The 14,976-nt window shown below is 43.4% G+C and overlaps 1 protein-coding gene across 1 annotated transcript in view; it reads left to right on the plus strand.

The window, feature by feature from the left end:
• Positions 1-14,976, plus strand: part of COL4A1 (collagen type IV alpha 1 chain) — a 307,217-nt gene that overhangs the window by 81,605 nt on the left and 210,636 nt on the right. The window contains exon 2 of the mRNA XM_075336674.1: positions 422-478. Within this exon, the coding sequence (XP_075192789.1) occupies positions 422-478 (57 nt within the window). The remainder of the gene's footprint in view (positions 1-421; positions 479-14,976) is intronic.

Below are 14,976 nucleotides of genomic sequence, written 5' to 3' on the forward strand. Positions count from 1 at the left end.
TATTGTGCTATGTGTTTCGGAGTTGTATAACTCCTTCTTCAGGAACAAATAATGTACATTATTGATTTTGTTCCTGAAGGAGTTATAAAGCTCTGAAACGCGTAGCACTATAGAATCAGATGTTTTAATCTCTATCGATCTTTAGTAATCTTCTTCTGGCAGCGCAGATTAACCCTTTTCTTCTATCCACTTCATCGATAATTATACTGGTATTATCTTTGATCCCACTTGGGAACCAGGGCCAGATACAACTGCTATTCATTTTTTAAATGTATTTGTTGAACTTCAATGCAGGTTACATATTCAATAATTAAGTTCATGTTTTTTAAAACAGTCTATGCAAAGTATTGAGTTGCATTTATTATTATTGACTGATAATTTATGCCTAAGTTAGTAACACAAATTCTGGTTTTATCTCTAGGCATGTAACGGGTGTGTAACTAGCAAATGTGACTGCAGCGGAGTAAAAGGACTAAAGGTGAGTGGTTTGAATGCTGTACACGTTAAACCCCCAACAGACGTCTGATATCACCAAGGCACACTATTCCATTACAGCAAGCAATACGTTTTTAATATTTTGCTCCACAGCTCCATGGGAGAAGGAGCCATCTTTAATTGGCATCTCTATGCTCTGGCTTCTGATGAGGTCCTGAGTGATCAACTCTAACCTTAAAGTGAACCTTTTAATTTACCTTTCCCCGTCAAACTACCTAATTACTACTACCTCTCGTCTCCTGGACTTTTTAGAATTAGTTTTGGTAATAAAGACTTAATAGTAAGAATATTCAAAATAGTTGTTGAAATAGTATTAGGGTATGTGTGCACGTTGCGTTCTGGAGTGACAAATAACAAGCAGCGTTTTGTTACTGCATGTGCGTTTCAAAACGCATGCAAAATGATGCGTTTTGGATGCATTTTGAATGCAGAATGGGTGCAGAATTGATGCGTTCTGGATGCTTGCTCTCCCACAGACAAAGATGGAAATGCATCCAAAACGCACAAAAGAAGTGACATGTTGCTTTTTAGAATACATTGATTTTGTAAAAAATTTGGCATCCAAAATACTGCGTTTTAAAACGCAACGTGCGCATGGAATTTGCTAATTGTCATAGACTTTGCTGGGGACGCAGAATGCATACATTTACGCGGCAGTTTAAAACGCTGCTTGTGAAAAAACACAACTTGCTTACACAGCCTTAAGGTTGCTTTACACCCTGCGAGATCGCTAGCGATGTCGCTAGCAATCGCACCCGCCCCCATTGTTTGTGCGTCACGGGCAAATCGCTGCCCGTGGCGAACAATATCGGTAGTGCGCGTCACATGAACTTACTTTCCTAATGACGTCGCTGTGGCCGGTGAACAACCTCTTTTCTAAGGGGGCGGTTTGTGCGGCGTCACAGCGATGTCACACAGCAGGCTACCAATAGAAGCAGAGGGGCGGAGAGCAGCCGCATAAATGTCACTCCCACCTCATTGCCGGAGGACGCAGGAACGCTGTTGATCTTCGTTCCTGGGGTGTCACACGTAGCGACGTGTGCTGCCTCAGGAACGAGGAACAACCTGTGTCCAGAACAAGCAACGATATTTTGAAAATGAACGACATGTCAACAATCAACGATTTGGTGAGTATTTGGGATCGTTAGCAGTCGCTCGTACGTGTCACACGCAACGACGTCGCTAACGAGGCCGGATGTGCGGCACGAATTCCGTGACCCCAGCGACATCTCGTTAGTGATGTTGTTGCGTGTAACGGGGTCTTTAGGCTTTGGGATAGTTTAGATTTTTTCAGGACTTTATGTTCTAGATATAACCACTAGAGGGCCCTATATCCAATGGTCAGCTAGTATTCCTGCCATAGTATTAACATCCATATACAAATGAGGTCAAATTCAGCTGAATCTGCTGATTTTGGTAGATCAGGCTCACCGTATATCGGGAAGTAGGAACTTCAACAGCAAATCCTTTTATTTTCAGGAGAGATAAGACACTGTCAGGGAATTATGGCAGCAGCTTTCTCTTCTCTCCCCATTGAAAACACATGGCTGAGGGCTCCTGTGTGGAGGAGATGGGAAGTATAGTTGTCTCATGTATGGCCGGTTTTAGTTACATAATTTATTTGCTTGCTAACTAGGAAAAGCAGTATAGGAAGTCAGTGGCAAGAGAGCATAGCTTGTAGAGCAACTAGTCCATGGAATTCATTATTGCATTTAACATTTAGAATTTGGAACTTTGAACATTTTTTTGTGTAAATTACTGCCATTAAAATGCACAGCTACTCTGATTTAATAAAACATTTTCTTCTCTCAAAGTTATATTTGAATCATAGACTCTTCAATAGAAAGGTCTTTTTTAGCTGTATAAATGTCTCCAACATATGCTCACTTCCATGCCCACTGGGCAAACACACAGTTCTGTCCATGATAGTTACGTAGAAACAAGCAGGTATTTGTACATAAATACATACAAATACAGTTAGCTCCAGAAATATTTGGACAGTGATATAAGTTTTGGCATTTTAACTATTCACCAAAACATTTTCAAGATAAAGGTTAGGGGTACTTCTCACATAGCGAGTACTGAGTCACGGTTTTTGTGACCCACCAGTGACCTCATTAGCGATCTGGCTGTGTGTTACACTGAGCAGCGATCTAGCCCCTGCTGTGAGATTGCTGCTCGTTACACACAGTGCTAGTTCATTTTTTGGACTTGCTCTCCCGCTGTGAAGCACACATCGCTGTGTTTGACAGCGAGAGAGCAACGATCTGAATATGCAGGGAGCCAGCGTTTGACAGCCTGCGGTAAGCTGTAACCAAGGTAAATATAAGGTAACCAAGCGAAGCCCTTTGCTTGGTTACCCGATATTTACCTTGGTTACTAGCGTACACCGCTCTCACGCTGTCAGTAGCGGCTCCCTGCTCCCTGCTGAAGTAGCCGGAGTACACATCGGGTAAATAAGCAAAGTGGTTTGCTTATTAACCCGATGTGTACTGTGCCTAGGAGTGCAGGAAGCCAGCGCTAAGCGGTGTGCGCTGGTAACCAAGGTAAATATCGGGTAACCAAGAGCTTGATTACCCGATATTTACCTTAGTTACCAAGCGCAGCATCGCTTCCACGCGTCGCTGCTGGCTGGGGGCTGGTCACTGGTCGCTGGAGAGATCTGCCTGATTGACAGCTCACCAGCGACCATGTAGCGACGCACCAGCGATCCTGACCAGATCAGATCGCTGGTGGGATCGCTGGAGCATCGCTAAAGTGTGACAGTACCCTAATATAAACAATATGGATTTAAAGTGCAGACACTCAGCTTTAATTTGAAGGTATTTACATCCTAATTATAGTAAGGGTTTAGTATATACAGTTCTTTAATATGTAGCTGCTTCTTTTTCAAAGGGCCAAAAGTAATTAGACAATTATCTCAAAAGCTCTTTAATGGACTGCATGGACTATTACCTCATTAATCCATCACAAAATAACAGATAAAATGTCTGAAGCTGATTCCAGGTGTGGCATTTGGAAGCTGTGAACTCACAACATGTGGTCAAAGGAGCTCTCAATGGAAGAGAAACTGACCATCATTAGGCTGAACAATAAGAAATCTATCAGAGAGATTTCAGAAATGTTATGAGTGGCCAAACAGTTTTGTACATTCTACAAGAAAAAAAAAAAGAGTGCCCTGGTGAGCTTGGGAACTCAAAAAGGCCTAGACGTCCATGGAATACAACAGTATGTAAATGAATGAGCCGTGTGATCAGCGGTGACATCACTCAGGTAAGTTGCGGTCATAGCTGCAGATTGCCACGGTCCTCCACCTGTGATCGCAGGTAACCTGATCCCAGGTGACTTCAATGAACTCTCACTGAGTTCACAGACCTGTATGTCCTGGCATTAAACAGCAGGGATTTTTTGCCAAGAAATGCAGATTTGGTGCTGAAATTTTTACACCATATTCCTGGACTCAATCTACACCTGGCAACAAAACGCAACACTACCGCCTGCGGTATGATGCGGTGGTAATGCGTTTTTTTGTCAGGTGGTGTAGATTGGGTGCAGGAATATGGTGTAAACATTTCAGCACCAAATCTGCTTCTTTTGCAAAAAATGCACAAAAACGGTTTTCACACTGTTTGGTTACAGTTTTCTGCCAGGAGGTGCACATTTGGTGCTGTAATCTGATGCAGACATTTCAGCACCAAATTTATATTCAATTGAATGTAGTAAGGTTGATTGGACGGTGTTTCACAGTGCAGATGGACAATTACCCAAAACATACTGCAAAAGCTACCCAGGAGTTTTTTGAGGCAAAGAAGTGGAGTATTCTGCAATGTCCGAGTCAATAACCAGGTCTTGACCATAATGAGAATTAATATCATATGCTTAAGACAAAATTTAAGGCAAAAAACCCAGCAAACAAGCGACAAGTGGAGTCACCTGCAGAAAAGGCTTGACAAAGCATCACAAAGGTGGAAACCCAGTGTTTTGTGGCGTCCATGGCTTCCAGACTTTAGGTAGTCATTGCCTGCCAAGAACGCTCTGCAAAAGTGTTTAAAATGATAATTTTATTTATAGTAAAGTACATTTTTCCAATTGCTTTCAAGCCCCTGACATTAGGAGGCTGTGTAGAAAAATGATTGCTATTCCTCAATGTTTCACAGGATATTTTTCTTCAAACTCTTTAGCTAAACATCAAAGTGTACACTTCATATGCATCTCAGTTGTTACATTTTAAATAAAAAAATAGTAGCATGCAGATTCCAAATCATGAAGATTTGATCACTGTACATATATATAGATACTGTATATATATTGAGTGAGTTTGCTGCACTATATATATATATATATATATATTATATATATACATATATACTGTATATATACTGTATATACACAGTGCCTTGCGAAAGTATTCGGCTGCCTTGAATTTTTCAACCTTTTCCCACATTTCAGGCTTCAAATGTAAAGATAAAAATTTGAATGTTATGCTGAAGAATCAACAAGTGGGACACAATTCTGAAGTTGAACGAAATTTATTGCTTATTTTAAACTTTTTTAAAAAAATAAGTAACTGAAAAAAAATAAATAACTGAAAAGTGGGGCGTGCAATATTATTCGTCCCCTTTACTTTCAGTGCATCAAACTCACTCCAGATGTTCATTGAGGATCTCTGAATAATCCAATGTTGTCGTAAATGACAGATGATGATAAATATAATCCACCTATGTGTAACCAAGTCTCCGTATAAATGCACCTGCTCTATGATAGTCTCAGTGTTCTGTTTAAAGCGCAGATAGCATCATGAAGACCAAGGAACACAACAGGTAGGTCCGTGATACTGTTGTTGAGAAGTTTAAAGCCGGATTTGGTTACAACAAGATTTCCAAATCTTTAAAAATATCAAGGAGCACTGTTCAAGCGATGATGACATTAAAATGGAAGGTGTATCATACCACTGCAATTCATCCAAGACCCGGCCGTCCATCCAAAATTTCATCTCAAGCAAGGAGAAGACTGATCAGAGATGCAGCCATGAGGCCCATGATCACTCTGGATGAACTGCAGAGATCTAAAGCTGAGGTGGGAGAGTCTTTCCATAGGACAACAATCAGTTATACACTGCACAAATCTGGCCTTTATGGAAGAGTGGCAAGGAGAAACCCATTTCTAAAATATATCCATAAAAAGTGTCATTTAAAGTTTGCCACAAGCCACCTTGGAGACACACCAATCATGTGGAAGAAGGTGCTCTGGTCAAATAAAACCAAAATCAAACTATTTGGGCACAATGCCAAATGATATGTTTGGCGTAAAAGCATCACAGCTCATCACCTGGAACACCCCATCCCCACTGTGAAACATGGTGGTGGCAGCATCATGGTTTCGGCTTGCTTTTCTTCAGCAATGACAGGGAAGATGATTAAAATTGATGGAAAGATGGATGGAGCCAAATACAGGACCATTCTTGAAGAAAACCTGTTGAAGTCTGCAAAAGACCTGAGACTGGGACGGAGATTTGTCTTCCAACAAGACAATGACACCAAACATAAAGCAAAATCTATAATGGAACGGTTCACAAATTAACGTATCCAGGTGTTAGAATGGTCAAGTCAAGGTCCAGACCTGAATCCAATCGAGAAGGGAGCTGAATACTTTTGCAAGGCACTGTATACAGTATATATATATATATATATATATATATATAGATATATAGAACAGACCAAAAGTTTGGACACACCTTCTCATCTCTAGAACAACTGTTAAGAGGAGACTTTGTGCAGCAGGCCTTCATGGTAAAATAGCTGCTAGGAAACCACTGCTAAGAACAAGCAACCAGCATTAGAGACTTGTTTGGGCTAAATAACACAAGGAATGGACATTAGACCAGTGGAAATCTGTGCTTTGGTCTGATGAGTCCAAATTTGAGATCTTTGGATCCAACCACCGTGTCTTTGTAGAAAAGGTGAACGGATGGACTCTACATGGATGGTTCCCACCGTGAAGCATGGAGGAGGAGGTGTGATGGTGTGGGAGTGCTTTGCTGTTGACACTGTTGGGGATTTATTCAAAATTGAAGGCATACAGAATCAGCATGCCTACCACAGCATCTTGAAGCGGCGTGCTATTCCATCCGGTTTGTGTTTAGTTGGACCATCATTTATTTTTCAACAGGACAATGACCCCAAACACACCTCCAGGCTGTGTAAGAGCTATTTGACTAAGAAGAAGAGTGATGGAGTGCTACGCCAGATGACCTGGTCTCCACAGTCACCAGACCTGAACCCAATCGAGATGGTTTGGGGTGAGCTGGACTGCAGAGTGATGGCAAAAGGGCCAACAAGTGCTAAGCATCTCTGGGAACTCGTTCAAGACTGTTGGAAAACCATTTCCGGTGACTACCTCTTGAAGCTCATCAAGAGAATGCCAAGAGTGTGCAAAGCAGTAATGAAAGCAAAAGGTGGCTAATTTGAAGAACCTAGAATATAAGACATATTTTCAGTTGTTTCACACTTTAAGTATTTCATTCCACATGTTTAAATTCATAGTTTTGATGCCTTCAATGTGAATCTACAATTTTCAGAGTCCTGAAAATAAAGAAAACTCTTTGAATGAGAAGGTGTGTCCAAACTTTTGGTCTGTAATATATATATATATATATATATATATATATATATATATACAGTCATATGAAAACGTTTGAGCACCCCTATTAATGTTACCCTTTTTTCTTTATAATAATTTGTGTTTTTGCAACAGTTATTTCAGTTTCATATATCTAATAACTGATGGACTGAGTAATATTTCTGGATTGAAATGAGGTTTATTGTACTAACAGAAAATGTGCAATCCGCATTTAAACAAAATTTGACTGGTGCAAAAGTATGAACACCCTTATCAATTTCTTGATTTCAACACTCCTAACTTCTTTTTACTGACTTACTAAACCACTAAATTGGTTTTGTAACCTCATTGAGCTTTGAACTTCATAAGCTAATGTATCCAATCATGAGAAAAGGTATTTAAGGTGGCCACTTGCAAGTTGTTCTCCTATTTGAATCTCATATGAAGAGTGGCATCATGGGCTCCTCAGAACAACTCTCAAATGATCTGAAAACAAAGATTATTTAACATAGTTGTTCAGAGGATACAAAAAGTTGCCTCAGAGATTTAAACTGTCAGTTTCCACTGTGAGGAACATAGTAAGAAAATGTAAGAACACAGGTACAGTTTTCGTTAAGCCCAGAAGTGGCAGGCCAAGAAAAATATCAGAAAGGCAGAGAAGAAGAATGGTGAGAACAGTCAAGGACAATCCACAGACCACCTCCAAAGACCTGCAGCTTCATCTTACTGCAGATGGTGTCAATGTGCATCGGTCAACAATACAGCGCACGTTGCACAAGGAGAAGCTGTATGGGAGAGTGATGTGAAAGAAGCCGTTTCTGCAAGCACACCACAAAGAGACTCGTCTGAGGTATGCAAAAGCACATTTGGACAAGCCAGTTACATTTTGGAAGAAGGTCCTGTGGACTAATGAAACAAAGATTGAGTTGTTTGGTCATACAAAAAGGCGTTATGCATGGAGGCAAAAAAACACGGCATTCCAAGAAAATCACTTGCTACCCACAGTAAAATTTGGTGGAGGTTCCATCATGCTTTGGGGCTGTGTGGCCAATGCCGGCACTGGGAATCTTGTTAAAGTTGAGGGTCGCATGGATTCAACTCAGTATCAGCAGATTCTTGACAATAATGTGCAAGAATCAGTGACGAAGTTGAAGTTACGCAGGGGATGGATATTTGAGCAAGACAATGATCCAAAACACCGCTCCAAATCTACTCAGGCATTCATGCAGAGGAACAATTACAATGTTCTGGAAGGGCCATCCCAGTTCCCAGACCTGAATATCATTGAACATCTGTGGGATGATTTGAAGCGTGCTGTTCATGCTCGGCGACCATCAAACTTAACTGAACTGGAATTGTTTTGTAAACAGGAATGGTCAAATATACCTTCATCCAGGATTCAGGAACTCATTAAAGGGAACCTATCATCAGAAATTTTGCACTAAACCTAAAAGATTCCCCCTCTGCAGCTCCTGGGCTGCATTCTAGCAAGGTTCCTGTACTTTTTGTGTCCCCTTTTTGACCAAAATAAAGACTTTATAAAGTGGTACCTTTTTGTATTCAGATCTTGATAATGGTACACGGGGGCGGGCTCTCCGGTGTCCTTTAGACTGCCTCCCTGTCGCTTTAGGCCGTCCCCCATCGCGAAATTTCAAAGAGGTGACGTGAGGTAAGCTGGCCAGCACTTGCGCAGAACGGTGGAGGTGGCGGTGAAAGTGCGACCACGAGATTATGGGCGAGTACTTGCTGATGAAAGTCACAGCGCCGCCCATAATCTCGCGCATGCGCAACATGTCACCAGCGGTGACACTGTGCACATTGCAGTCCCGCAAGAGTAGCATGGCGCATGCGCAAGATTATGGGCGGCCATAATCTCGCGCATGTGCCGTGCCACTCTCGTGGGACTGTGCAATGTGCACAGTGTGACCGCTGATGACGTGTTGCGCATGCGCGAGATTATGGGCGGCGCTGTGACTTTCATCAGCAAGTACCCGCCCATAATCTCGTGGCCGCGCTTTCACCGCCGCCTCCACCGCCGCCTCCACCGTTTTGCGCAAGCGCTGGCTAGCTTACCTCACGTCATCTCTTTGAAATTGCGCGATGGGGAACGGCCTAAATCGACAGGGAGGCAGCCTAACAGACACCAGAGAGCCCGCCCCCGTGTACCATTATCAAGATCTGAATACAAAGAGGTACCACTTTATAAAGTCTTTATTTTGGTCAGAAAGGGGGCACAAAAAGTACAGGAACCTTGCTAGAATGCAGCCCAGGAGCTGCAGATGGGGATTCTTTTAGGTTTAGTGCAAAATTTCTGATGACAGGTTCCCTTTAAAAGCTACAGGAAGTCACTAGAGTTTGTTATTTTTGCAAAAGGAGGATCTACAAAATATTAATGTAATATAAAATTACTTTTGCACCAGTCAAATTTTGTTTAAATGCGGATTGCACATTTTCTGTTAGTACAATAAACCTCATTTCAATCCAGAAATATTACTGAGTCCATCAGTTATTAGATATATGAAACTGAAATAGCTGTTGCAAAAACCCAAATTGTTATAAACAAAAAAGGTTAACATTAATTGGGGTGCCCAAACGTTTTCATATGATTGTATATACACACACAAGACTATAATCAATCACATGGCACATATTGTAGGTGCCATAAATTGGACAGCTTTTTTCTCTAGTTGTTAGTGCCATGTTTGTTACTCTTTGAACGAAATTTCTGTAGAATATTAACTAGAGTTGAGCGCGGTTCGTGGTTCGTGGTTCTCCAGTTCGCGGCTCGAGTGATTTTGGGGGCTGTTCTAGATCGAACTAGAACTCGAGCTTTTTTGCAAAAGCTCGATAGTTCTAGATACGTTCGAGAACGGTTCTAGCAGCAAAAAAAAACAGCTAATTCCTAGCTGGCTTTCCGCTGTAATAGTGTAAGTCACTCTGTGACTCACACTATTATGACATTTCAGTGTATAGTGTGCGGGAACAGCGCGTTCAGATCACTGCTGTATGGATAATGGCGATCACCATTTTTTTTTTTTCCTTGTCTTCCTTCCCTAAGCGCGCGCATGTAGTGGGGAGGGCCAGCATGTCAGCCAATCCCAGACACACACACAGCTAAGTGGACTTTTAGCCAGAGAAGCAACGGCATGTGTGATAGGATGTCCATGTCACATGTCCCTGCATTATAAAAACGGACATTTTCCTCCAGCACGCCATTATCTGCCTTCTGCGTCCTTGGTGTCAGACATCACTGGCGCAGCTTCTATCGCCGATACAGCTGTATACGCTCCATACACAGCGCTGGACAGCTTAGGGATAGCACTTTCTATCAGTCCTTTTAAGGGCTCATACCGGCAGGGTCAGAGCCATAGGTGACAGGTCCTGAAAACAGAGTTTAACAGCTACACAAGATGACAGTGTCTGTGTAGCTAAGGTCAGGGATTTCCTCACTGCATTTCCCCATTAGGAGGGATAGAAAGGCAGGCTTCCTTTCCTCTACCCAGAGACCCACAACCCTGCCACTGTACCCTCCTGCCCTTTGCACACTCCAACTCATTGTTACTAAGCCATTATACTAGCAAACACTGAGTGAACTTAGTGTCATCCTAAACGTGGCTATTGGACTTCTGTATAGTCCCAGTAGTGCACAGATATTTGCAGCACCTCTGCCTGCATTGCACACTCAAACTCATTATAACTAAGCCATTATACTAGCAAACACTGAGTGAACCTAGTGGCATCCTAAACGTGGCTATTGGACTTCTGTATAGTCCCACTAGTGCACAGATATTTGCAGCACGTCTGCCTGCATTGCACACTCAAACTCATTATAACTAAGCCATTATACTAGCAAACACTGAGTGAACTTAGTGGCATCCTAAACGTGGCTACTGGACTTCTGTATAGTCCCAGTAGTGCACAGATATTTGCAGCACGTCTGCCTGCATTGCACACTCAAACTCATTGTTACTTAGCCATTAAACTAGCAAACACTGAGTGAACTTAGTGGCATCCTAAACGTGGCTATTGGACTTCTGTATAGTCCCACTAGTGCAAAGATATTTGCAGCACGTCTGCCTGCATTGCACACTCAAACTCATTGTAGCTAAGCCATTATACTAGCAAAAACTGAGTGAACCTAGTGGCATCCTAAACGTGGCTATTGGACTTCTGTATAGTCCCACTAGTGCACAGATATTTGCAGCACGTCTGCCTGCATTGCATACTCAAACTCATTGTTACTAAGCCATTATACTAGCAAACACTGAGTGAACCTAGTGGCATCCTAAACGTGGCTTTTGGACTTCTGTATAGTCCCACTAGTGCACAGATATTTGCAGCACGTCTGCCTGCATTGCACACTCAAACTCATTGTTACTTACTAAGACATTATAATACCAAAAATTGAGTAAACTTAGTGGCATACAAGAAGTGGCTGTTGTACTCCATTAGTGCCCCTGGTGGTGCAAATCTATGTGCAGCACCTGTGCAGGACACCCTCCTGCTCTGTTTTTAATAATCTATATTGATAGCAAAAAATACTGCCATTTAGTGGCATCATAGAACTGGATGTTGTATTCCATTATTGTCCCACTGGTGCCAAGCTATTTCTAGCACCTGTGCAGGACACTCTCCTGCTCTGTTTTTAATAAGCTATAATGATAGCAAAAAATACTGCCATTTAGTGGCATCAAAGAATTGGATGTTGTATTTCATTATTGTCCCACTGGTTCCAAGCTATTTCTAGCACCTGTGCAGGACACCCTCATGCACATTTTGCTACGCTATTGTTATAGAAAACTCAGGGAATTCATTGCTGCATTTGATAATTCGGAGGGATAGAAAGTGAGGCTTCCTTTAGCTTTTCCTTCTGTTCATAGACAGCATCTCCAAGTCCATACCCGAAGAGCAATTTCTCCTCCACGTGTAAGTGTGGAGAGGCAGCTAGTGCGCATGCGTGTGCCGATTTACCCCAGCTGCAGCCTAACTACAGTGTTTCGCCTAGTGAGTATGCTCAGCCTGACTGTGCCATTCCTGACGCTAAGTCTTCATTTCGGGATACAGCGCATGCTCCCACACTTAGTGTGAAAAGCCTCTTTGCACAGGTACTTGCATTCCGTGCCGGGTCTAAGTCCTGTTTTGTGCCGAGACACCATGCTAAAGCTGATAGTCTTTTTTCAGAGACTCTATTTCATGCAACTGAACATGCTCAGGCACTTACTGCATCAGAAACTAGGTCCGGTAATGAACTCTTTGGCCCTGCCCCTGATGTGGGGGGCCCATATAGACCACAGGGCATCAGGTGTCCTGACGATGTGGCCAGGCCACTCCCAAATGGCTTGCAGAGGCCCGCCCCTATGACTTGTCACCTCATTATTGATGGTCAGACGATGACTGGTGAGGTGTTTGTGTCGTGGCAGCCATGAGGTCATTATTGAAGTTGCGGTTCCAAATAGGACGCTAGTTATGCCACTCATGACGTGTCACTCTGCTTTTGTCTCCAGGAGGTGCATTGTGGTCCACCCGGGTTTGGGGCGGACCCAGGTTATAAAACGGGCTGGAGCCAACAAGGAGGTGCGCAGTCTTCTATTATGCTCCGAAAGAGCACACCTCCATGTGTTGAACCCATTGCGGCTTTAGGCCAGAGGTAGGCAGGGATAGGGTGTCGATGCAGGCCGCCACCACAGTTGGTAACGCAGAACGGTTAAGACCAGCTCCTGTCCTACCAGTCCTGCTTGTGCAGCCCAGTGGCATTAACAGGCCTGCTGCTGCTGATGCGCCTGCTGTCCACAGGTGTGGCCCCAATGCACACGGTCAGCGTACTCAATGGCCCCTGTGATGTTAACAGGGAGTTCCTGGGCTGGGTGGGCGTGTGGACCCTGTGACGCTAACAGGGCTCCAAGTCTCAAGATCCGAGTGGCGTCTAACTCGGTTCAGGCAACTATTAGTTTCATAGCCACACAGATCTGTATCCTCCACCTAACCTTCCATTTGCCAACCTCTCCTTTTCCATCTGGGAGCACGGTGGACATTGACTGCTGATGGGGATATATACCTTTCTCTTTCTTTTCTTATTTTCGTTATATACCGGTAACATAGTATATACCACCTTATCCAAATCTGCCAGTCCCACCGTAACAGATGGTGTTTCTTCATCAAATGTTACTTTTGCTTAACCACCAAACCCACGGACAAAAACTTTTTTCCCCTTTCCAACACACCTGTTCCCCTTTCCACCAGCATTTGTCCTTTTTCAACTCATTTGGTATATGACCAAAAGTGCAACTCTGCAGGGACACCGTACTCAATGCCATCTCAGCCCAGCAGTCAGCCCTCGGTCCCTCAGATGTGGACAAGTAAAAGCCCATTTCCTCCTATCCATGACAAAGCGTTGAGATTCACTCTGTGCAGCACTGGTGTTTACTGGAAAAGCAGATCTAAGAATCCGTACCACCTTCTGCAGATACTCCTGCGTCCCTTTCTATGGCTGGAATTATTTCGCCAAATTTTGTCTTGTACCGGGGATCTAACAGTGTGGCAACCCAGTAGTTAGCATTACTTCGAATTCGTACATTCCGAGGGTCATGTTGTAGGTAGTGCAGCAAGAAGGCGCTCATGTGTCTTGTGCATCCAGGAGGACCAAGTCCTTGGTTTGTTGGTGGCAGAAAGGTGAGAATCGTGCCTCCTTCCTCTGCCCTCTCCCCCCAACCTCGCACAACCGAAATGTGAGCAAGCTCTCACTCATCTGCTGAGTCTTCCATGCCCATCGCAAGTTCGTCCTCCATTTCTTCATGGGCTCCTGCACCTTCCTCAACAATTTTTGCTGATACTTTGCGCACTTGTTAATCCCTATCCCCCACCATGACTGCCGCCTAGGTGCCGCTCAACGTATGGACCTTGTACATCTTATTATCCCTTCTGCATATGACTCCTCCTGTACTTCCTCCCCTTCCTCTTGGACCAACACCTGACTCCGAATAATAATTACAGTGTGCTCCATCTTGTAGATGACCATAATTGTCACGCTGAGAATGGCATCGCTAGTGCTAAACATCTTCGTCGACATTTATAATAATAATAATAATAATAATAATCTTTATTTCTATAGCGCCAACATATTCCGTAGCGCTTTACAATTCAGGAGGATCATATACAAACAAGTAACAGTTATAGAAATACAATATTTAGAGGGAAAAAAAAAAAATACAACCCTGCTCGTGAGAGCTTACAATCTACAATGAGATGGGGGGAGAGGCAAGGTTCAAGTGCTTATTTACAATGACAATTCAACCATCTCACGGAAATGGGGCTGGATAATGGTTTCCTGGACCAGTGGGCCCGAGCCTTGAGATGCCTTTGGGTGCCATGGAGTTTGATGTGGAGCTATGTTGTGAGAGGTTGTAGAGGGACTATGTGAATCGAATCTGATTAGGGAGTGTGATAGGCCGCCCTAAAAAGATGCGTCCTTAGGGTGCGTCTGAAGCTGAGTAAGTTGTGATTTGTCCTAACTTCTTGGGGTAGAGCGTTCCAGAGGGTTGGTGCAGCTCGGAAGAAGTCTTGGATCCGGGAGTGGGAGGTTCGAATTAGTGTGGATGTTAGTCGAAAGTCGCTTGCAGAGCGTAGAGATCGGGTGGACTGATAGACAGATAGGAGGTTGGAGATGTAGGGGGGTGCCGCACTGTGGAGAGCTTTGTGGGTGAGAACAAGCAGTTTGAATTGGATCCTTTGATATATGGGCAGCCAGTGCAATGACTGGCACAGAGCAGAGGCATCCGAGTAGCGGTTAGCCAGATAGGTGACCCTGGCTGCTGCATTAAGGATTGACTGTAGAGGAGAGAGTCTAGTTAGGGGGAGACCAATTAA

This window comes from Anomaloglossus baeobatrachus, chromosome 2 (assembly GCF_048569485.1).
Source record: "Anomaloglossus baeobatrachus isolate aAnoBae1 chromosome 2, aAnoBae1.hap1, whole genome shotgun sequence".
NCBI lineage: Eukaryota > Metazoa > Chordata > Amphibia > Anura > Aromobatidae > Anomaloglossus > Anomaloglossus baeobatrachus.